The sequence below is a fragment of the Pteropus alecto genome, unplaced genomic scaffold (assembly GCF_000325575.1).
Source record: "Pteropus alecto unplaced genomic scaffold, ASM32557v1 scaffold98, whole genome shotgun sequence".
Lineage (NCBI taxonomy): Eukaryota > Metazoa > Chordata > Mammalia > Chiroptera > Pteropodidae > Pteropus > Pteropus alecto.
This window is the reverse complement of record NW_006443570.1, coordinates 6,011,713-6,035,575: the sequence shown is the minus strand read 5'-3', so window position 1 is coordinate 6,035,575 and position 23,863 is coordinate 6,011,713. Positions and strand designations below refer to the sequence as shown.

Below are 23,863 nucleotides of genomic sequence, written 5' to 3'. Positions count from 1 at the left end.
TTATGTGCTTGGTACTATCCTAGATGCTTGTGCTACATCAGTGAACAAAACAGACTTTTAAAAGCATGGCTACTTTAACTGGCAGGATTTCCACACTCCCGCTTGCATCTTAGCCGACTGCAGTGAGTGGGTATTCTCCCCCACACTCACCTTGCCTGAAACAACCTTGTTTACTATACCCAGCGGTTCCTTTTCAGTTATTTTACATGGCTTCTCAAGTAGCATTTGTTTTAAAACTGTTTTTTGCGGGGTTTCTGAGATATCAGACTTTCCTGCATTCTTTTCTGCCTCTGACTTTCTTTTCAGTCTTCTTAGCAGGCTCTTCTTCCTCTGCTCATCTTTCAGATACCAGTGTTCCTGTCCCAGGCTTACTTCTCTGTTTGGGAAATCTGGTTTGCTCTTGTTGTTCCTTGGCTTTCATGGCTAATTACTCCCAAATTTTTATCTCCAAGGTCTTTTTCGAGAGCCCCAGACTATACCTTACAACCAGCTCATAGACACCTAAGATGATTTGTAGGGCTTATGCTTGATATGCCGAACACTCAGTTTATCATCATCTTTATTGTCTTGGCCCCCAGGCTGTTCTTATACCAACATACACTAACTCAATGAATAAACAGCTTCGCCACCCATTCAGTCCTCTATCCTAGATCTCGCCCTCTTCCCTCACAATCAATCACAAAGGATGGTTTGCTTCCTTTCTTTATCTTTATCTCTATCTCTTTCTTGCCTGTGCTTCAATGGCACACCTTTCTCTGGAAATTCTGTCTTGATAGCCTAGTTAAAGCTTAGTTGTCCCTGAAATGTTTTCCAATATCACTACATTTTATTTATTATGTCACTCTTCATACTTTACTATAATTTTTTATGTACCTGTCTCCCTGAACAGACTATAAGCTCAGTGTGGCCACAACAGCTATGTCTTTTGCTCACTGTTGAGTTTTTAGTTCATAGCTCAGCAAGTAAGTGAATAGATTCCTAATAGTCCTAAGTTTTGTTTTACCTGTGAATCTGTGATTCTTCACCTTTTAGAGTTAAAACTCCTTTACTAGAGAATTTGTAAGAGAGCAATGTACTTTTGGAGAAATGATAGTGTAGAACTAGATGAAGTTGTGCATAGTTTTTCAAGAGATTAACAGATCATTCACAGGCCCATCTATGGACCTAGCTTGGGACTCAATGCTGAAATCCCAAAGAGATGTCTGTGATTTTAAAAACTGTCAGGCAGTTTTTTGCTTGTTTCCATAAATAGGTAGTTTCTAAATATATTAGACTCAAATTTATGCTTGGTTAAAGTCTCAAATACAAATAGAGCCACTTCAAGTTATGTTTTTCTTATAGTTATGAGTTAGTGATTATTAATATATTTCATAGTGAAAATTTTGGACAATTCTATTGATGATATATTAAATTTATATGCTAGATTATAAGAGAATTCTTCATTGGGAATGTGTAAACTTTAGAAACTATGTTATAGGATATGATTCCTTTATAGTACATATTTCATTTTTTTGTGCTTATAATATTTACACTTTGTTATGTTTAGTTAATGATTTCTCCACATCTTTTCAATTTTATTGTCTTCCCTCTCCCATTTTTTGAAATAAATGAGCATAGCTCTTTCTAAAAACAATCTAATTGAGATTCTCATTCGTTTTTCTCTTGGGCTGCTTACCCAGGAGAGTATTCTGGTGTGTATGCTTTTAAATACTTTAAAATTACTGCTTTTTAAATGAGGTGTTCTTGGCTGCTGTTTTCATTTAGTGCTTTCTCATAATTTTTTTCTGCTCAACTGTTTTGTTTTGTTTTGTTTTGCCCTGCATATATTTTCAGCTTTTAAGCTTATCTTCCTATATGCCTTAGAGTTTATAGCAACTATAGTCATTATACTTTTTAAAACCAATCTAAACCTTATTTCTTCTGACTGTAGCTTCATTGGGAAGTTAACATTAGTGTTTAAAGCAAAGATTCAACATATCTTGCCAAAATTCATTTTGGAATTGGAATATGGAAACTTTTTAAGTTTTTTTTATTATTATTATTTTCAGGTTTTGGACAATACATACATAGAAAATTAAATAAGCACTAGTTCTTAAATTTCATTCTTCCTTGATAGAAGTACCCTGATCTTTGAGACTATTTGAAATAATTATAATATAGACAAAATATAAGTCCAAATATTACCTTTTTTAAAAATAAGGGAATAAGTTAACTCTTTCATCTTATGTAGTTTTCTTTAGAAATATTTTCTTCCTATTTAGCTGGGTTATGAATACTACTTCCATTGTATGTGATTTTTTTCAACATTAGCTTAGGATAAGTGAGTAGTGGGTTTTTGGTTTTGTTTTGCTTTGCTTTTTTTTTTGATAACTTTTTGAGATATGTTCCTTAGTATGTTCTTTTATTTCTTCAGTTTCTTATGAGTAGCAAATTAATTTTCTTCTCCCTAAAGATCTTGTATCAGATGCTCTAGCTGCCTACCTTATAATACTCATTAAATTATTAAACACAATTATATGAAGTGACAACTGAACATCATCATTTCAGAAGTGGCACTTTGAAGGAAACTTTATATTGTTGATTTGGGGTTTTCAATCTAATTATATTTAACTTTATTATGCAGAAGCATTTTTTTAGGTATAACATCCTTATGAATAAAGAAAATCATTGTAATTTCTGTCCTTTTGCCATCGTTATGCATTAAATCATAGCATTGTGATTCCAGATGTTTTTCATGTCATGCATAAAACTTTATAGATTAATGATCTATTTTCACTCTGTTTCTTACATAAAACATTTCTTGTTCTTTGTTTTTGCTTTACATGGAATGCATGGGCTTTAAGACCATAATTTCTTTGGTAAGGTTTCATCTGCATTGGGGTTCCGTCTTCCTTTGGCCTTGTTTCTGCCTGTTCTCTATGAATTGGGCCTAATTTTTAGGCCAAAGCCAACAATACCAACTGTGATTTGGAAAAGATTTCTGATCCATATTAATGCTATCCTTTTTTCCTCTGCTGCCTTTTAAACTATTTGGCAGAAAAGTCTGATTCTTTTGAAATATTATGTTAGAAAATCTAGACTAACGGTTATAAAGAATTGGCTAACAAAATATTTAGCTTTGTTTTGTGATGGATAATTATAATTTTATAATCCACTCAAGTACACATATATCAAATGAAATTATAGACAAAATGAAAATTCTAAAGGACAGATAAAATTTACAAAATAAAATGTGCAATTATAGCTTATAAGTTCATATAATTTTTGATAAATTTATTTTCAAAGTTTTTATCCTTTTTCTTTTTCTAGGAATGGGCCGTGAAGTCGAGAATCTGATATTAGAAAATACACAACTGTTGGAAACCAAGTAAGTATATATAAAATTTTAACAAAGAACAAGAGACACTGAATTTTCTTCTTGTCCAAGTCCAATATTTCTTCAATTCAGCACAACACTAATGAAGTTTCATTACTCAATCTCATTCCCCTCCTTTGTGTGTACACATGTGTAAATAGGTCATGGGACCTAATTTTACTGATGTTTATGTTTAATTGCTCATTTGTTTGCAGAGATTTTCGTTTCCTTTCCACTCTACAAGTATCCATGCTTTTAATATTCTAGGTGTGTTTATGCGTTTTCTGGTCCCTCTCCAGGATGTTTGTGGGTTTTTTTTCCTCTTTTCCTGGGGCTTCTTTTATTTGTGCATAAGTGTTTTGACCTATACCTAGCTCACCTCTTCAGAGCTCTTCTCCATAGGTTCTCAGGTATAATTTATGGGGTCTTGGGCCCTCAAACACATTGGAGTCTTGTTTAGTGGGGCAGATTGACTCGCGTGTTTAGTGGGGCAGATTGACTTGCGCGGAAAAGCAGATTGGGCCCCCTTGTTAATTTGCTGTGTCAGAGCAACTTTGGAACATCTGTGTGTGTGTATTCAAAATAGAATACAGTTGTAATGAGGTCCTATGCCAGTTATACCCCAAAAGAAGTAGATTTTAGATTTTTTTTTCAGTTTTTTTTCCAGTTTAGACTTTTTCCTTCATTAGTTATTAAAGATCAATTTAAAGATTAATATTACTCTACTGATTAGGTAATAGACCGTTGCTTTGTTTTTCTTTTTTCCTTTATCTACAAACAACATCAGGTAGAATATCTTTGAAGTATTCAATTATTCAGCTCTAAGATTGTGTAGTTACTTTCATCTACGAAAGAATAAGTTAAAAGATGGAAAGATTATTTATTTATAATGATGCCCTTGAAATATGTGTTTTTTAGAAATGCATTGAATGTAGTGAAGAATGATTTGATAGCAAAAGTAGATGAACTGACCTGTGAGAAAGATGTGCTACAAGGGGAACTGGAGGCTGTAAAGCAAGCCAAACTGAAGCTGGAGGAAAAGAACAAAGAACTGGAGGAAGAGCTGAGGAAGTAAGTTTTCACTATGGTGTTCTAAACCACGCTGTCTTTGCGAGTATGCCACATAGGTTTATGGATATAATGCTGAGACTGATGCCTTCAGCCTTCTCAAGTCAGGAAGGGGCAAGAGCTGCCTGCCAAAGGGTAAAGTGCCCCGCTGATTGCTTCTGCTGTGAGCAGGCCCCTCCATTTTCTGAGTGTTATCATTTTTTTTGTGCTTGTCACGATGTGAAAGAACTGTTCAAATATTGCTAATAAGGAATTTAGAAACATTCATTGTTTTCCTATGCCCAGATTTCTTTAATACTTGTTTTTGTTTTTGTTTGTGTTTTTTTTGTTCCTGAGAACAGTACTATGATAACGTTCCCCTAAATGAAGGCAGCTTAATAAATTGTTTGGAAAAAGAAAAATAATCATTAAGTGGTGGTTAAAATTTTTGACCTATTCTTTTGTTCTTTGAAAAGATGAACTCAACTCACATTATGTTTTGTTTTTTCTCTCACTAGAGCTCGTGCAGAAGCCGAAGATGCAAGGCAAAAAGCAAAAGATGATGATGATGTAGGTTTATAATTTTGGACCTTTTTTCTTACCTTACCACATTTTTGGTATTTGGGGGAATCTTGATAATTAAGCTTTGGATAGAATAGTATAAAGATTAAAAAAACAAAACAAAACAGAAGACATGTCTTTGGTCCTGAATAAGATAGCTTATGTTGTATCCAGATGCAGAGCTTTGTAGCTGCATGTGGTGTGCTGATTTTTCCCCTGTGGCTCTGTGCTCGGACCCGTGTGTGTGTGTGTTCAAGCTCAAGGACCAACTGGACATTTTGGAGTTTTTTGTTTTGCTTGAAATTTTGACCTAGAAATATGAAACTTTAGTAATAATTGGTTAATAATATTAAACATAAAAAGCTGAAGTCTAGAACTTCAATGCTAGGCAACTAGTTCATATTGTTGTCAACATATTTAAATACAAAACAATAAATATGAGCTCTTGCCAATGTTATTAGCATACTAGTTATTCTGTTGGTAGCTAGGTTATCATTCCTGTAACAGATGTTTGGTAGTCAAGCATCAGACTTGAGATATAGGGCTGTCCTGGACAGAATAATTAGTCGGTGCCCCTTCAACGTCTTAATTGTTTTTTAATATAATATTTGACACATACAAATGTATTTAACACAAGTAAGTTGTGAATAGTAACTTAACATTGTAATAAATTAACATTATAAACCCACCACCCAACCTAAGATCTAGAACATTTTCAAACATTGAAGCTACTGTGTGTTCTTCCCTCCCAGAGGAAACTACTGTTCTGTATTTAGCATTTTCTCACCTTAAAAAAATTTTCTTCATGTTTGTGTTTGTATAAAGTATGTTTTAATTTTCATTGTTTTTGCATTTTATACTGTATTTAGTCTTGGAGACTTGCTTCTTTTACTTATTATTATGTTTTTGATATTCACCTGTGTTTTAGTATAGTGCTATAGTTCATTCATTTCACTGCTTTATAATATCTCATATGAATATACTGCGATTTATGTATCTGTTTTACAATTAATGAATATTTAAGCTGTTCTTAGCTTTTTACTACCACAAACTATGGTAGCTCTTGATATGAACATTATAGCACAAGTCTCCTGGTTTTTCCAGGGTATATACCTAGTAGTGGGATTGCTGTATTGCGAGTCCTTTAATCATTCGTCATCCTTTGGCTTTTTTTTAAAGGAGAAGCCAAGTTCTGTGGTAAGGGTAGAGGAGGAGATTGCTGAGGTCTAAGCTCAGTCTCTTACTTTACTGTTCCAAACCTTTCAGCTTTGATCCAAAAGGTGCATATTCCACTCAGCAAAACAAAAGCTTTACAATTAATCCAGCCTTTCTCTGGAAGAGCCTTTAGAAATCAGCAGTAAAAGGAAGTTGATTTGAGCATACCTCTTTGTGGTCTTCCCATACTCAGCATCCCTTATTCTCCCTAAGAAGAAGTCTAGTTAATGTGGTTGTCTCCATCTCGTATTTCTGTTGGTGTTTTAGTGACTCTTACAGTTGAGTACCTTGATACCTAGCCAGTAAGTTAATTAATGTTTTATACTGGCCTTGGGTGCATATGGATTGGTAGTTTGAGATAAAAGAAGCCCTTTTGGAACTAACTTGTAATTTCTGAATGACTAGCATTTGTTATAGAACATGAATTTAAAATAATGTTGGTAGAGCAACATTTCCAGGTGAGCATATTAAATCTCTATATAGATAACAGTTAACTTTTTTGGTTTTAGGTCAAAGTTTGCGCTACTCTGTATTTCATTTATGTTCAAATATCTGTATTTATATTCAGAAATTAAATTATCTACTTCTTTTCAGTCATAAGTAATTATGTAAATCTCTTTATTGATTTTATTTTTATAAGACTTTTTTTCTTTAAGTGATCCATCCCATAAGAAATTAAGGAATGTTTAAAAGCTAAAAGATTCTGCTTAAGTCTGAGATAACACCAAAACAGACATAGGCTCCTGGAGTGATCTGTCGTCTTCTTTTCATTGTAGAGTGATATTCCCACAGCCCAGAGGAAGCGGTTTACTAGAGTAGAAATGGCCCGTGTTCTAATGGAGAGAAACCAGTATAAAGAGAGATTAATGGAGCTTCAGGAAGCTGTACGATGGACGGAGATGATTCGGTTTGTATGAGAAATACGTCTGGTGTTTTTTCTAGTATTGTTTCCTAGTTTTGAATATTTCTTCATTCGGAATTAGAGACCTGCTTTGGAAGTGCAAGCCCCTTGCTGTGTTTAGTAGGAGAGACTTTCTAAAATAACTCTTGGAATTAGTAACAGAATGTGATCTAAGTGGGTGCCTGTAGGGTAGGTAAGGGCTCTTGGATAATGTTCCCAAAACCTCTAAAATACAATTGTTATTACTGAGGGATGATGGTCATTTTTCAAAAGAACATAGAAATTGACACTACTTTTGCAATAATGTCAGGAAAAGCTAAGACTTTCATATACCACATAGGAAACAATCATTTTTACTCAGTGTCTTGTAAAATGCTCATGCTGAATTCTCCCACCTCCATCTGACTGTTCATGCAAAATGCCACTTCCATCGAGATCTTTGTCAGATCTTAAATCTCACTTCTAATGCTGCCGTCTAACAGTCCTGTTCTCAGTAACAGTATTCCTTTAATTTAGGAAGAGCTCATGAAAAGTTTGTAAATTAGTTACCCCCTAATTTGCCCATATTTTTGATTGCGGATTGTCACATTAGATTTACCAACACTGACACATTGTTTTAAAGTTGATGAACATATTTTCTAACCTCCAACTTTTACTTTCTTATGATTACATCATTTATTTTTTTACATAATTTATTTACCAGTTTATATACCCTCAACCAATGTCATACTAGAATCTTTTGTATAGAATATTTACAATTTGCTAAAATTGTAATTGCTTATAGCTATCAGGGTGGAACGAGATCAGTATTCTAATCTTTATTGATTGGATAAAGAAACCAATGTCATAAGAAATGTGTTCTTAACACTAGCATTTAATGGCTATTAAATAAATAATGAAAAAAATATTTTAAAAACTGAGGCATATAGGCAGGTTCCACTTTTCATTGCTATTTTTAATTCTAGCAGCCAAATGGTAGTCAGCAGGTGAAAAGAAAGGTAGCTTACTTTTAACTTTTCCACCGAATTAAAAGATGTTTTAAATTTAGTCTTAAAAAATGAAAAGTCGGCTCTCATAGTGATGGCAGAATCCTTACCACCATATTAAATCAGTTTGGAATGCCTTATTTTCTAAAATTTTGTTGAATTACCTGTCAATTTAGTTTATCCCCTTCCATGGTCATCTTTTCAGTGATGGAAAAGTTTTAGTCCTGTGAAAAATGACCCATCCGAACAATAAAGTTACAAGCCACTTTATGAGAGCTGGGAATGTAAGGTGATAGAGACCATTATGTAAAAATAGGGATTTACATAGGCAATATTTTGATAAAAGGGAGAGTTGGAGGATCTCTCTTCAATAAAAAATTTTAAATATTAACATTCAGGCATGTTGGCTGTCTGTCCAGCACAGGTAACAATTTTGTCTCTATCAGTAGAGTGAGCTCTTTGGAGAAGGGATGGCACTTTATTTTAGTTGTAGCCTTAGCAGACTGGCTGACACATGGTAGGTCAAAGTAACTACTTGCTGAATTTAATTGTTGACTCTCCTCTGTGTATATATCTCGTGAACTTTGGTCCTTGGCTCTTCAGATAGAAAGCTAGAAAACCTCACCGATAACACGTTTTTTTCTCTTTTCTTTTTTAATGTAGAGCATCAAGAGAAAATCCAGCCATGCAGGAAAAAAAAAGGTCAAGCATTTGGCAGTTGTAAGTATCTAAAAACACATAAAGACATTAGCACTTTGAGATAAGATTACAGTCAAAATTTATATTCAAGAATGATTTGGTGTCCCCTCCCTTCCTCAGTCCCTCCCTCCCTTCCTTCCTCCCTTTCTTTAATTTGGAGGATATAGCTAAACTGAAGTTTTTCTTTTTGATAATGTAGTGTGCCAGCTCGGTAAGGCTGTTCTTGAGGACAAAAATCATGCTGTCGTAAGCCGCATCGTTTTGGTTATGCGTTTGGCGGAATCCTCTGCTAAGTTAAATAAAATAATGGGGAATTATTCATAGAGATGATAATTACCTGGATCTCCATTAAATAAGTTACTGATCCATTGGTTGTATGATTGTAAGGAACTTTATAAAGCAAGGATTACAAATTTAGTGTTTGTGGGGTTTGAGTAGTGTGTCTGTCTGTTTTGGGCTTTAATTATATTCATGCCAGAAGTACTGTGCATATACTGTGCTTAATGCTTACCCCTTTTGGTGAATCTGCTTTTTAGTGGAAATGTTGCCATTTTTTTTTGAGTGGCTGTGAAAATAATTATTTAAATTGAGCCTAACAAAATGTATAGGTTGTGTGGTAAAATGGTAATATGTGTTCTAGTGCTTTATTATGACTGTTTTTAGAATTGGCGTACTAGGCTCCTGCCAAACCATGCAGCCATAACGTTGCTGCTTAACCATCGCTCTTACATTGCACCAAGTAGGAGCTGCCTAAAGAAACCATCTTACTTTATGTCTTCATTATGAGAAGTTCCCTGTACTTAAGAGCCTCTTCCTTTTGTTATGGGAATTACTAATTAAAGAACAGAGATCTGCAAGCATAAGCAATAGTTTCTCTTTCCTGAATGACTACGTTTGGCTGTGAGTTATTGCTAAGACTGCACTGTGTGACTACAAAAAAAAAATCTTTTTGCCAGTTTCTAACTCGTTGCCATGTAAGAAAAAGCACTCCAGAATTTGTGGGAATTTATGGATTGTCTTCACAGTGCATGTAATAAGCTCTCTCTCTCTGCTTCTTTCTCTCTCACTCAGTTGCTAACTTTTTTACCTCTTTTTAGTTTCAGCCGACTTTTTAGCTCCTCAAGTAATACTACTAAGAAGCCTGAACCACCTGTTAATCTGAAGTATAATGCACCCACCTCTCATGTTACTCCTTCTGTCAAGAAAAGAAGCAGCACCTTATCTCAGCTCCCTGGGGATAAGTCCAAAGCTTTTGATTTCCTTAGCGAAGAGTAAGTATTTTCCAGACTAGTGATTTTGCCCTAAATAAGTTAACAGTTCAGAATATTCTTGCAGCTTATCAGATCAGCTATAAGAGTTCAGATAAATCTATAAATAAACTATTTCTGTAACTTGGCTACCCTTAATTACTTGTAGTCAACACCTTTTATGAAAATTGCATTTCACAGTCTTCATAAAGAGAAGGAATTTTTTTAATGTCTTTTTTTGCTGATATTACAACATTGATAAATATTAATCAAAATGTTAAAGGCCTATGTAAGCCTTTATCCTAAATGTTTGAACACTTCCTTTGGTGCCAGAAGGACTTGGTTTTCCATCCTGATTCTGTTTCTCATTAGGTACACGAATCCAGGCAAGTTAACCTCTCAGAGCCCCATTTCCTCTGCCTAAGGAATGAGTATGATAACCTATCTCGGAGTGTTAGGATTAAATTTTACAATGTCTGTAAAGTGTCTGACGCAGAGATAGATTTGTTAACTATGAGATACGTAGCAAGTCAGCTCAGAAATATTTAAATGGCCCAGAGAAAGACAAATTATTTTCAAAATCATTTTCATAGTATTTCACTCCACAGCTCTAATGCTTACCAAGTCAGTTTACATTTTTTGTTTTCTGAAATAATTTAGTGAAATCCAAAAGTTAACCTGTATTATCTTCCTAAGAAGACATTGATTTATTCATCTTACGTCACTTCTAGCACATTCCTTGGCATTAGAAAAATTTCAGTAAATATTTGTTAAATGAACAAAAAAGAAAGGAGGAGCCAAAAATATTTAAGAATTTTTCCTTTTTATATGGCCAAAATCTGAAACCTGATAGAAATTTGATGGCTGGTGATTCAACATAATAATATAACAGGCCGTTTGTTAAAGTTACCTATATTCTCTGTAAAACAACAATATCAGTTTTAATATAACACTTTTAAATGAGGAATTTTAGTCTGAGATAAACTAATCTGAAATCATGTAATTTTTTTGGTGGTTATTTTTGCTGTTTTAGCGGGAGAGGTGTTGTTATAGTCACTTAATTAAAAAAGGACATTTCTTCTTCTTTTAGAACTGAAGCTAGTTTAGCCTCACGCAGAGAACAAAAAAGAGAACAGTATCGTCAGGTAAAGGCACACGTTCAGAAGGAAGATGGTAGAGTGCAGGCTTTTGGTTGGAGTCTGCCTCAAAAGTACAAACAGGTAACGTGTGAATGTGGTAAGGGAATCTAGTGAGAAATGCAGGGGGAGAGGAGGATGCCTGGGCGTGAAGGAATCGAAATATATACCCCAAACCTGCTCATTTCAAGCTGTATGGACTTGGCACCCATTTAGAGAGAAGTGTGTTGAGGATAGTGGTTTTCAGGTTATTTTCCAGAGCCCTAGAACTCACAAGAAATGCCTCTGAGTTTGTAAGGAGGGAGAGGGGTCAATGGGAGGTAGCTGAATACATAGAACTTGAAGTGCTTAGCTGTTTTAATATTTGAAGATTTCATTTTTTACAAACAGCATCTATTGTTTAAAAGTTTTCAGAAGCCATTGGCATGGAACCTTTCTAGCTGTTGTCTTAAAACTCAGTTTAGGTCTTCAGGAACTTTACAAGTCTGCTCCATATTTCCTACTCCTAAAACACTCAGCTCATAATTCTCTCTCTCTCGCTCTCTCGCTCTCTCTCTGTCTCTCTGTCTCTGTCTCTCTGTCTCTCTCTCCTCCCTCTTCCTCTCCCTCTTCCTCCCTCCCTCCCTCCCTCCCTGCCTCTCTCCCCACCCTTTTCCCTCCCCCACACAGATGTGAATTAGCGTCTCTCTTCTGAGCTCCCATAGCAGCTTGTTTATTTTCTCTAATTTCCATTCGATTTTCTCATTTTTCAAATAAGAATGACAAAATGAACTTGATTTCAAAGAGTAAATATGTAACAACAGAGCTTGCCCATGTCTCCAGCGGTTCTGTAAGTTCACTTTTGATGAGGCTAAGCAATGTGTCTTTTTCTCCTCTCCCCAATTATTAGGTAACCAATGGCCAAGGGGAAAATAAGATGAAAAATTTACCTGTGCCTGTCTATCTCAGACCTCTTGATGAAAAAGACGCATCAATGAAGGTAAAGTAACTTTGAACTTAAAGGAGATACATCCTAAAATCTGGGTGGATTTTTTTCTAAACCAAAAATGTTAAATTGTATTTTTGTGGATCAGATTATTATTTAGTTTTAGACTGGAATACTTTGAATATTAAAGATCTATATTTATAATCATTAAATTTTTAAAGAAAATGTGAAGAATTCTAAGCATTTTTAGAGAGAAAGTGACTTAATACCTTTTTTTTTAAACCCAAAAAGCTGTGGTGTGCTGTTGGAGTCAATTTATCTGGTGGGAAGACGAGAGATGGTGGTTCTGTTGTTGGAGCAAGTGTATTTTACAAGGATGTTGCTGGTTTGGATACAGAAGGCAGTAAACAGCGAAGTGCATCTCAGAGTAGTTTAGACAAGCTGGATCAGGAACTTAAGGTAGGTGTGTGCGCGGTTACTTGACTTCCTGATGTCTGGGGCTATTAGTTTAGCTCTTTGGTCCAAAACTTGTTTCTAATTAGAACCAGTATGCCCTTGCTTACTCCTCACTCTTTCTTTTTAAAATCAATTTTATTGAGGTATATATTACATACAGTAAAGTGTATACTTGAAATGGGTACAGTTCAGAGTTTTGACAAATACATGCATCTGTGTAACAGCTGTCACAATCACAATAATAGAATGTTCTTGTCACTGATCTGCTTTAACTGCTAGTGTTTAGTATGCTGGTTAATATGGAAAGGCAGTTGTATTTTCAGCCTTCCAAGTAATCAGGAAATAAACTTGAAATAGTATTGCCCTTGACTGTGATAGCACAGCCTTTTGGATATTTACACATAGATCATTCCAAACATTCATTTTCCTTGCTTTGCCTCTGCAGGAACAGCAGAAGGAGTTGAAAAATCAAGAAGAATTATCTAGTCTAGTCTGGATCTGTACCAGTACTCATTCAGCTACAAAAGTTATCATTATTGATGCTATTCAACCAGGCAACATCCTAGACAGTTTCACTGTTTGCAACTCTCATGTTCTGTGTATAGCAAGTGTACCAGGTAAGAGTGAGCTGTGCCCCACTTCCCACTGTCCACACCTCCTCTGCAGGACCTAATTTGGTTACTGAAGATACAGTTATACACCACTGTCATGGAGTTTATGTTCTAGTTCTAGTTGGAGAAGACCAAAAATAAATTGGGAACAAATGACTAAACAAGATATTTTCAGTTGTGAAAAAAATAAAACAATGATAATATTAGAAGATGATTGGGAGGCACAGGGCAAGGGGGTATTTAGATTGATTAGTAAGGTGCGGCCCTCTAAAATTTTGGATTAAATATTACATGATGTTAAAACATTGATATAAAACTTCAAGGCATTTGTGATTTATCCATGCCATGGAATATTATTTACCCATAAAAAGGAATGAAATTCTGATACACGCTACAACATGGATTAACTTTGGAAACATTATGCTAAGTAAAATAATCCAGGCACAAAAGGGCAAAAATTGTACGATTCCGCTTATATGAGCCATCTAGATTAGACAAATTCATAAAGACAGAAGTAAATTAGAGATCATCAGGAGCAGGCAGGGATGGGGCTTGGGGAACAGAGAGTTACTGTTTAATGGGTACAGATTTTCTTTGTGGGGTGATGGTAAAGTTTTAGACATAGTTTTGATGGGTGTACAACATTGTAAAATCATGGAATTTTACACTTAAAAACGGTTAAAATGCCAGCTTTGTGTTGTATTTGTGTATATTGACTATAATAAAAATTTCAAATGTTGGTAAGAATACAGCTTTCTAAATTTAAAAAAATGAAGAGGTTTATCTTTATACTGTAAATGCTTAGTTTTTAAATATCTTAAGGCACTGAATACATTTAAAATGATTAATTTTTTAAATTTATTTAATTAGTATCAAGTATATAGTACATTGGTTCGACATCTATATAGTTCATAAAACGACCACCCCAATTGAGTCCTCCCTCCCCTGACCCTCCACCTAGCCAACGTATTAATGCTAACTGCATTCCCTATGCTGTGCTCCCCATCCCTGTGACCATCCATCAGCTACTAATTTGTACTTCTTTAACCCTTCACCCCATTCTCCCAGCCCCTCAAACCCCCGTCCCCTCTGTCCGTCACCAAATTGTTCACTCTGTTTGTGAGTCTGTTTTCGATTAGTTTGTTCTTTTTGTTCCTTAGATTCCGCATGTAAGTGAAATCATATAGTATTTATCGTTCTCTGTCTGACTTAAATACCTCCTAGGTCCATCAACGCAATTTTTTTTTTGCATCCCGTTCCTTTTACTCTGTGTGTGTCTTTTAATCTGAAGTGAGTTTTTTGTATTTTTTCTTCTTAAAGAAGTCCCTCCAACATTTCCTGTAATATTGGCTTGTTGGTGATAAATTCCTTTAGCTTATTTTTGTCTGGGAAGCTCTTTATCTGTTTTTCAACTCTAAATGATAGCTTTGCTGGACAAATTATTCTTGATTGTATATCCTGGGTCTTCATCCTGTCAAATATTTTTTGCCAAGCCTTTCCTTCTGTCCTGCATACTTTCTTTTGAGAAATCAGCTGCCAGTCTTATGGGTGTTCCCTTATAAGTAATTATTTGTTTTTCTTTTGCTGCTTTTAATATTCTTTCTTTGTATTTAGCCTTTTGCATTTAATTATGGTGTGTCTTGGTGTGGGCCTCTTTGGATCCCTGATTTTTGGAATTCTCTGAGCTTCCTGGGGTTTTATGTTCATTTTCTTCACCAGGTTAGGGAAGTTTTCCATCATTATTTCTTCAAACAGCTGTTCAACATCTTGATTTTCTTAGGCTACGCCGATCAGACAAATATTTGGAGCCTTGATAGTGTCCAATATCCTCCTTAAATTATTTTTATAGTCTTGCATCTTTTTTCTGATTGAGTGTCCTGATTGGCTTTCCTATCTTCTAGATAGGGCATTTGATCCTCTTCTTTATTCACTTTGTTTATTCCTTTGTTTATTCCATTTAATATACTTCTCATCCCAGATAATGTGTTCTTCATTTTAGACTGGTTTCCTTTTATAATTTCCATTTCCATTTTTATGTTTTTTATGAAGTTCTCACTGAATTTATTTACACTTCCTAAAAGTTCATTGAGCATCTTTATAACCAGTTATAACCATCTTTATAACTCTGTATTTGTTAGATTACTTGACTCTATTATATCTGGATCTCTGCATATGGTTTCTGCTTCTTTGTCTTCCCATTTTGCCTGCCATTCCATGTCTATTTCTATGTACTAAGCAAAGCTCCTAAGTCTCCCGGTCTTATTAGTGTGGATTTGTGAAGTAGGCGTCCAGTGGCACAGTCCTGAGAGGAGTTCAGCTATAAGCCAAACTTAGCCCAAGCCTCTATCCCTCAAGGACCACCTGTTAAGATTCAGCACGCAATCCACAGAAGCTGTGCTTATAGTTGCCTCAAAAGGCCACACCAGAAACTGAGACCACCTGCCTCCAGTGTGAGTCTAGGCGCTGCCCAGCTAGGAGCACCTGACTCGCTGAGGGTATACCTGGATGTGGCTTGGGTGCGGCCGCAAGTTGGGGGAGACGGGGTTTCAGGGACGGAGTGTCATCTGTTATCCAGTTTGATGACGTCATGGCTATGGCGGCGCTGTGTCTACACACTGGGAGTTGAGGAGGTCTCAACAGGAAACAGTGGATACCGCCTGCACTTCTCTACAGAGCGAGTCTCACCTCTGCCCTCACTCTGACAATGTTTCCCTGTAAGTCCCTGGTGCCCACTGTGTGCAGCCAAATCAGCACTGGTGCTCGAGCAAGCAGGTCCGTCACCACGAAAATCCACTCGAGGATGTGGCCCCTTTAAGAGGCATCTACCACTGCCCAGCCTCCATCTCTATCTTGGTCTCATTCAGCCTTGTCCTCGCCCTGTCCTACCTTTTGCCGTTACAGGGTGATTTCTTGTATTTCTCCCTAGTTGTATGGCTTGTTCATTTAGATCTCAGGCGATTTTTCCTTGCTGTTGCTCCTTGTTTTCGTCACAACTTTCTTTGCTCGCCAGAGGGATGAACAGAGTTTCTGTCATCTGCGCCATTTTTTTTCCCTCCAGATGATTAATTTTTAATAGTGGTGGATAGAAGTCTGTATTTCAAATAGCAAAATATTTTTGCTGACTTGTCAGATGTAATTTGATTTCATTGTTTTTAACTTATCAGGTGACTGATGAGGAGCTCATTAAAAACAGAAGTGTCATTTCTGACATTTTCATGTTTGCTTGTGCTTATATCAATAGAAGTGTTCTAATTTTTTAAAGCTACATACTCATTTTCCGAAGATTAGTTTAAATCAAATTTAAAGCTACCATCTTGGCAGTATATTAAAATAAAGATTTATCTCACCAACACACTTATTTTTAACCCTATAGTTGCTTTTATGGAATAATGCTATTTATATGAGTTTCCTTAGCATTCAAGGAAGGTTTGTCCTGTTTTTCAGGAGCACGAGAAACAGACTATCCTGCAGGAGAAGAGCTTTCAGAATCTGGACAGGTAGATAAAGCATCTTTGTGTGGAAGCATGACAAGCAATAGCTCAGCAGAAACAGACAGCCTGTTGGGAGGCATCACAGTGGTTGGTTGTTCAGCAGAAGGTGTGACAGCAGCTGCCACTTCCCCTAGTACCAACGGTGCTTCTCCAGTGATGGAAAAACCACCAGGTATAGCAATCCTCCTTAAACACCATCTGTATAGAATCTGAGCCTATCCTAGATGCCTTGTTATGGACTTAATTTAGATCTTAAAGTAACAAGGATGAAAGACCTGAAACATGCTGTCATGACAGTTAAATGAAATCATGAATTCTCAATTTCATGATACAGTGCGGAATAGGAGGGGGTAGGTGGACTGGAATTCTATAGTGGGTGGTTGTGTAAGGAAATTATTGGGAGAGAAGTTCAAACTCAGAATGGTTAGCATGTTTTATGTATTTTTTAGAAATGGAAGCAGAAAGTAGTGAGGTTGATGAAAATGTTCCAACAGCAGAAGAAGCAACTGAAGCCACAGAAGGCAATGCAGGGTCAACTGAAGACACTGTGGACATCTCCCAAACAGGCGTGTACACAGAGCACGTCTTTACAGATCCTTTGGGAGTTCAAATCCCAGAAGACCTCTCACCAGTGTATCAGTCAAGGTATACTAATGGGTCAGCAACTTAGGAAATCAGATAAACGCACACAAAATAGAAACCAAAATAATTTCAAACAGGCAAACTATTCTTACTGATTGGCGTAGTTGTGACAAACTTAGATGTTATTACTTATTCCTACTATGCCTTCATTTATTCCTCCTACTTTATTTTTTCTGGATTTTTTTTTTCCCATTTGTTTTCTTTTCCTTTTGACTGAAGAAGAAAGTCTTGTCTATAAAATATTTTGGTCAAAATCTTCCTGGTCATTTTCTCCTCTGGTATTTTTTTAATTGTTGTACTCACCATCTTCCATTCTATTAATAACTCTTGCCATTTTAATCTCCACCCCTACTTTCTCTCCCACTCTAGCTATCAGTGAAATTGGCCATTGTTTCAATTTTCCATGTGAGCTTGAATGACTTTTTTGAATTTAGTTTTCTGGCAAACATTTTATTAGGAAACAGTTTGTTTTAGACTCTTCCTTTAAAAGGCTGGTTAACGTAGGCCCATTTACTGAATTCTTTAATTTTCTTTCTTGCCTACTCTAGGCCTTATAGAAAATTCTTCCTCTTAGTATATAAAACAACTAAGTGTCTATTAACATTTACTCGTTAATTTAAGGAATAAAGCCATCTTTTTAGAATTAGTACCTTCATCTGTCTTTTTGTTATTCGATTGCCCAGTTATATCTTTTTACTATGTATGCTCTGACAGTCTAAAAGAAAGAAGATTTGGGGGTAGAATGCAAGCATGGTTCAGCTTATTATCTTATTTTAGAAAATTCCTTATACTTTACCCTTATTTCTGTGTGTGGTTTTAAAACAAACCATCTCTTCCTCTTCTCTCCTCCGAGAAGAAACTCATAAAATTCAAAATAACTAAGGGAGAGCCATAGTTATAGTCTGGATATTAACTGCTATATTTCACTGTCATGTCTTAGCTCCCTTTTCTGCACTTTGAGCCTCCTACTACGTTAATGCTGTTCTGGTACAATTGTTGAAATATTTAATGTAAGCATTTAACTTTGGCGCTTCTGGAATTTTACTTTTTTTTAAAATGTAAACTAAAATATAGAAATGATCCATCCCTGAAAACTGTCTAAGCATACTCAGATTTTTTTCCCCTTTGTCTCACGTTTCCCAGTAATGACTCAGATGTGTATAAAGATCAAATATCATTATTGCCAAATGAACAAGACCTGGTGAGAGAAGAAGCCCAGAAAATGAGTAGCCTTTTACCAACTATGTGGCTTGGAGCTCAGAATGGCTGGTAGGTGCCAACGCTTTTAATATAATATCTTTAGTCTTTTAGATTTTCTTTTGAAATCAGAGTAAAATGTGGTACATATAAATACAAACAAAAGTACATATTAAAGTAAAGAATTTTATATACACAATTTTGAGCTCCTGTTGCAACTACCTCATAAACTGGGCTTACATTGGTTCTGAATGGTGAACCATATGTTTCTTTGTCACAGTGTTCCTTTTATATAATATTCTTGGAAGAAGAGGTAAATAAAAATTTTAAATCTGGGTGATCCAGAAATAGAAGATCCCGAACCACACAGAAACAGAATTTTTGATGCGTACATAGAAGGCTTGAGTGTGTTCAGGAAATACCCAGGATTAAACTAATGTATTTGGCTTCAGAAAGGCCCAAATCCAAATATAATTTTTTAGTAGAGTTACTTGGAAAACCAGTCTGAAAGCTTAGGAGCTGATAACTAACATTACATGGTTCATTCACTTTCTAGCAGTGTGGGGAGTTTTACAAAATTGTATGTTTCCGAAGATTAGGCAAGATCACTAGCGTACCTTTTCCATGGGAGTCTACTACTATAAAATGAGGGGTTAGGAAATATTTTCCATGTAGAGTCAGATAAGAAATACATTGGGCTTTGGGCCATATGATTCTCAGCTGTGCTGTTGTGGTGCAAAAGCAGCTATTGTATCAATATGTAAATGGATCAGTGGGGCTGTGTTGCAGTAAAACTTGATTTATGGATACTGAAATGTGAATTTCATACAGATATCATATGTCATGAAATACTTTCTGATTTTTCCAACCATTTGAAAATGTAAAAACCACTTTTAGTTTGCAGACAGTACTACGACAGGTGGCGGGCTGTATGTGTCCTGCAGCCCAGTTTTGCCACTCCCTGTTGTGGACCGTGCTGACATCAGAAAGCTATAATTCAGTCTAGTAGAAAAGTAAAATAAATTTTTAAAATAAATTTTAGCCAAGGACTCTGAAATATGGGGTAACCTCAGACCACCTGACCCTGTATTATTCTAGTTCTGGCTTTTCATTCTTCATATGTTTCCGTTTGTTTAAGCAGCTTATTTCTCTGCCTTAGGCCTGCCTTCACTCTTGATGTTGTTTTTTCCTAAAATTTGTATGTTACTAGTACCTCTTTCCTCCTGAAGGAACTTCGTGGTTGTTACTAGATATAAGCAATGACTTGATGTTCTCTTTGCCTTACCAGTCTTGATTTTGTTCTTGCAGTTTGTATGTCCATTCATCTGTAGCCCAGTGGAGGAAATGTCTCCATTCTATTAAACTTAAAGATTCCATTCTCAGTATTGTGTAAGTTTTATTTTAGAAATTCTTCCTTTAAAAAATATGTGTTTTGATATAAACTAGATTTTAAGACTGTTAAAGCTAAGATGTTCTAAATGACTAAATCAATATCCAGATTTTTTTTTGTACCCTCTTTATAGAATTAGAGAAGTTGAGTGAGATTGAAAACCAACTAGAAAGTAAAGTAGCAAATTTTATAAGTAGAAGAGAGAACTTGCCAGGTTGATTCCTTACCGTACTGTGAGTTCTTTAGTACTTTGGGGAAAAAAACCAATGAATACCTATTTATTTTTGTTTTGGAATATTCCTTTTACTTTGTGAATATATTGATTGAGGCATTTACTAGTCCTTTTCTATATGTTGACTATCAAAAATCAGTTTGTCTCTTAAGTCACAGAGCTGATTCTTAGTTGTACTCAAGGTGTGTGTCTGGTTTGTGGACCTTTTCTCAATAGTCTTCAATGGGGCCGGGAGTTTGAGACAGAAAGTGAGCACCTGAGTTACCACACATGCTATTTATTTAGTTCAGTTGACATTTTCATAGCAAGACTTTCTCAGTGAAGAAAAGAGTGTTCAGGCTCTGATATAAACTCCTTATCTGTCATATACTGGCCCTCTGAGAGCCTCTGAACTAGTTCAGTAGCATGTGGTCCCTTCTGTATTCCCAAATGGAGAGTTCTGAAATCTTCTTTCCTGCTTGCAGACATGTGAAAGGAATTGTGTTAGTGGCCCTGGCGGATGGCACCCTTGCAATCTTTCACAGAGGAGTTGGTGAGTTCTTATAAATATATTACATGTGCACTTATTTGTTCCTTTGCAAAATCGTTTTCAAGCAGACTAACTCCATATGTTTTGAAGAAATGATGCTTAATAGGAGAAAGTAAAGGTTTAAACTGAATACTAACAACTTATGAGATGAGTAAACATGTGAGTGCCAGCCTAGAGGTATGCATTAACGGTATAATGTCAGTGAAAATATGCTTACCATAATGAGCAAGTAGTTTAGCATTTCATGGTCTTCTTATATAATGTGATATGGAGACATTTTTCATTCATATACTTTTTCAGTTGGGAGAAATTTAGGAGAGGGTACGTTTTTCTTTTTTTCCCTTATTTTAAAAATAATTTGCATCCACTTACATTTGGTAAGTATTTAAAAAGAATTTTTAATTGAGTAAGGTTTAATAACTTTCATGTCACATTATTTCTGTTCTTTCTCTTTCATACCAGTGTTTCTACCATCTGTAGACCGGGGTGGGGGAGGGGGTGGTGTCAGGAAACCTGCTTTGAGTGAATTAAATTAGGAGAATTAAGCATGTAACACTTCGTAACTCCTTGGTACCTGTATCACCCGAAAGTGATACTTCATCTCCTACCTGCTAGGTGGGTAGATCAGATCAGGGAAATATTATTAAAACATAGGTGCACTAAATTTGGATTTTAGCCAAGGCTTTTCCCCGGTCTCATATCCTTTTGTGCTTGGAGAAATGTGAGGTAGATGATATAGTGCTAAGGTGGCTTTGTAACTGACTGGTACCTAGAGATTGCTGGTTAATGACTAACTACATAACAAAAAGAGTAAAAGGCCTCTGTTTGACCTTGTTTAGGCCCTTTACAGACTTTATCTGAGTTTAATCCTCATAATAATTTATGAAGAAGATTCTATTGTCATCCTCATTTTATAGATGAGGAAAGTGAGGCATAGAGTATTTTAGCTACTTGTTTCTGGTCATTCAGCTAGTAAGTGTAGAGCCTAGAAAAAATGGAATAGTAAATGTTTTGGTAAACTGAATCCAAAATTATATTGACAGAACAAGACAAAGTATATTTAATAAGGATAAATGTAAAGTCCTGCATTTGGGTTCAGAAGAGTAAGATGGAGGAGACAAGTCTGAAGAGTGAGAATTATGTAAAGGTTGACTACAAACTCAGTAGAAGTTCTTAACATCTTAAGTATCAGAAATTAGTGCCCAGAACAGAGCTGGTGATAATCTTGCATCACTCTGGTAGATAGACAACGTTAAATAGACATGGACAAAGCAGAGTTAGGACGAAGGGGCCATAAACTATGAAATGTACAAAACATATGCCAAGGACACTTGGTTTTGAAAGTAGAAGACATACGGCAGTAACAAGGAGATTGGACTGGATTTATTCTTTGTTTCCGTTGGGCAAAACTATAGACTAATGGGCAATTATATACGAGAAGGCAGACTTTAGCTAGGTATGGGGAATGTTTTTAATATAGTTAATAGCTTTCTGAAATTGGAACAGCTGCTTTGTGAGGCAGTACATTTTCTTTCACTGAAATTGTTCAAGCAAAGCTACAAAGCAAAGCAAGCGTCCAGTGGTTCCTTCTCATTTGTATTTCTGTCATCACAAAAATTATATAGTATACACGATTCCTGAAGTGTTAGCAGTGAGTTACCCTTGACTGCTACTCAAGAAAATATATCAAAATGCAAGCGAGAGAGGTGATATCCTAAAAATAACTTTAAATTTATTTCAATCCTTAAAATATTATTATAAAAAGATAACTTATAACTGATTTATCACACCACTGCTAATGAGAGCATGGGGACCCAGGTATCGGGTGGCAGGTTGGACCAGATGACCTTTGAGGTCTCTTTCAACTCTACAGTTTATAGAATAAGAGAACTCAGTCTCTGCAAATAAAAGATGTACTGAATACATAGTATTCGGCGGGTGTTTCATAATGTTTTTTTGTGTTAAAATTGAGTAAAAGGTGGTGTGCTTCAAGTAATTATCTATTTTCTTAATTTAAAGATGGGCAGTGGGATTTGTCAAACTATCACCTGTTAGATCTTGGACGGCCTCACCATTCCATCCGATGCATGACTGTGGTACATGACAAAGTCTGGTGCGGCTATAGGAACAAAATCTACGTGGTTCAGCCAAAGGCCATGAAAATAGAGGCAAGTTAACCCATGTTTTCTGTACTTACTGAATTTGTGCTTCCTGAGGATTCTAAGACTAATTATTTTAAACTTCTTTAGAAATTGTTTTATGAATCTGTGTTTTAGGGTACTTAAGTGATATATAGCTTTCTGCGTTATTTTACCTCTTTTGCCATTTTTGACTATGAGGGTGGGAAGTTTTTTAAAGAGATTTAAAACATGCATGTTTAAATGTGCATCTAGTATCCATAGATGCATACATGCATTGTTTGAGTACACGGTTCTCTGCCACGCCATGTGTATGTAGGCAAATCCATATATGTGTTAAAGATGGAGAAATAATATTGCAGTAGGAATTTGTTGTAAAAATAAAAACTTCTTAGCATTGCTTTCTTTAAAAAAAGTTTTACTATACAATAAATTCATTCCAATTGTTTTAAAAAAGAAAAACTTACAAAAGGAAAATTTTAAGGTGAAAGGTCTCCTTCTCCCTTGGTCCCAAATCTCATTCCCTTACCTAACAGTCCCAAAGTTAACCATTTGGTGTTTATCTATTCCTTACATGCAGAGATGCACATGCGCGCGCGCGCACACACACACACACACACACACACACACACAGCAGTATGTTTTTTTTGTTTAATTATAAATAAGATCTTCATGTATTTCTCTATAACCATGTAGAATCTTGAGGTCAAATTCACTCTTTTTGTTGAATACTGTTACATGGATGTGCCAGTATTGCTTTCATAAGTCTATATCCTTATACAGTGTTGAAATCCAACATCTTTTAGTTCTAGTTCTCTGTTTTTCATTTTGTTTTTTTGCAGGAGGATAAAAGCAATTGTGTATATAAGAGTGATCATATTTAGTAAACAATATTTATGCTCCTCACTCAGTATGCATTCTGCCAAATTTTTGTGTTAATAAAAGTAACATTATGATTGAACAATCTTTCCTAGAAATCATTTGATGCACACCCCAGGAAGGAGAGCCAAGTGCGGCAGCTTGCATGGGTGGGTGATGGTGTGTGGGTCTCCATTCGTTTGGACTCCACACTCCGTCTCTATCATGCACACACTTATCAACATCT

At 35.7% G+C, this 23,863-nt stretch overlaps 1 protein-coding gene across 2 annotated transcripts in view; it reads left to right on the top strand.

Moving 5' to 3' along the window:
• SPAG9 (sperm associated antigen 9) overlaps positions 1–23,863 on the top strand; it is a 114,390-nt gene that overhangs the window by 74,971 nt on the left and 15,556 nt on the right. For both annotated transcript variants that reach the window (XM_006924838.3, XM_006924837.3), the window contains exons 9-25: positions 3,310–3,367; positions 4,274–4,426; positions 4,921–4,972; positions 6,955–7,085; positions 8,729–8,785; positions 9,862–10,035; positions 11,102–11,231; positions 12,037–12,126; positions 12,364–12,531; positions 12,974–13,145; positions 16,584–16,802; positions 17,080–17,275; positions 18,416–18,541; positions 19,778–19,858; positions 20,556–20,623; positions 22,640–22,788; positions 23,733–23,863. In XM_006924838.3, coding sequence (XP_006924900.1) covers positions 3,310–3,367; positions 4,274–4,426; positions 4,921–4,972; positions 6,955–7,085; positions 8,729–8,785; positions 9,862–10,035; positions 11,102–11,231; positions 12,037–12,126; positions 12,364–12,531; positions 12,974–13,145; positions 16,584–16,802; positions 17,080–17,275; positions 18,416–18,541; positions 19,778–19,858; positions 20,556–20,623; positions 22,640–22,788; positions 23,733–23,863 — 2,155 coding nt within the window. The remainder of the gene's footprint in view (positions 1–3,309; positions 3,368–4,273; positions 4,427–4,920; positions 4,973–6,954; positions 7,086–8,728; positions 8,786–9,861; positions 10,036–11,101; positions 11,232–12,036; positions 12,127–12,363; positions 12,532–12,973; positions 13,146–16,583; positions 16,803–17,079; positions 17,276–18,415; positions 18,542–19,777; positions 19,859–20,555; positions 20,624–22,639; positions 22,789–23,732) is intronic.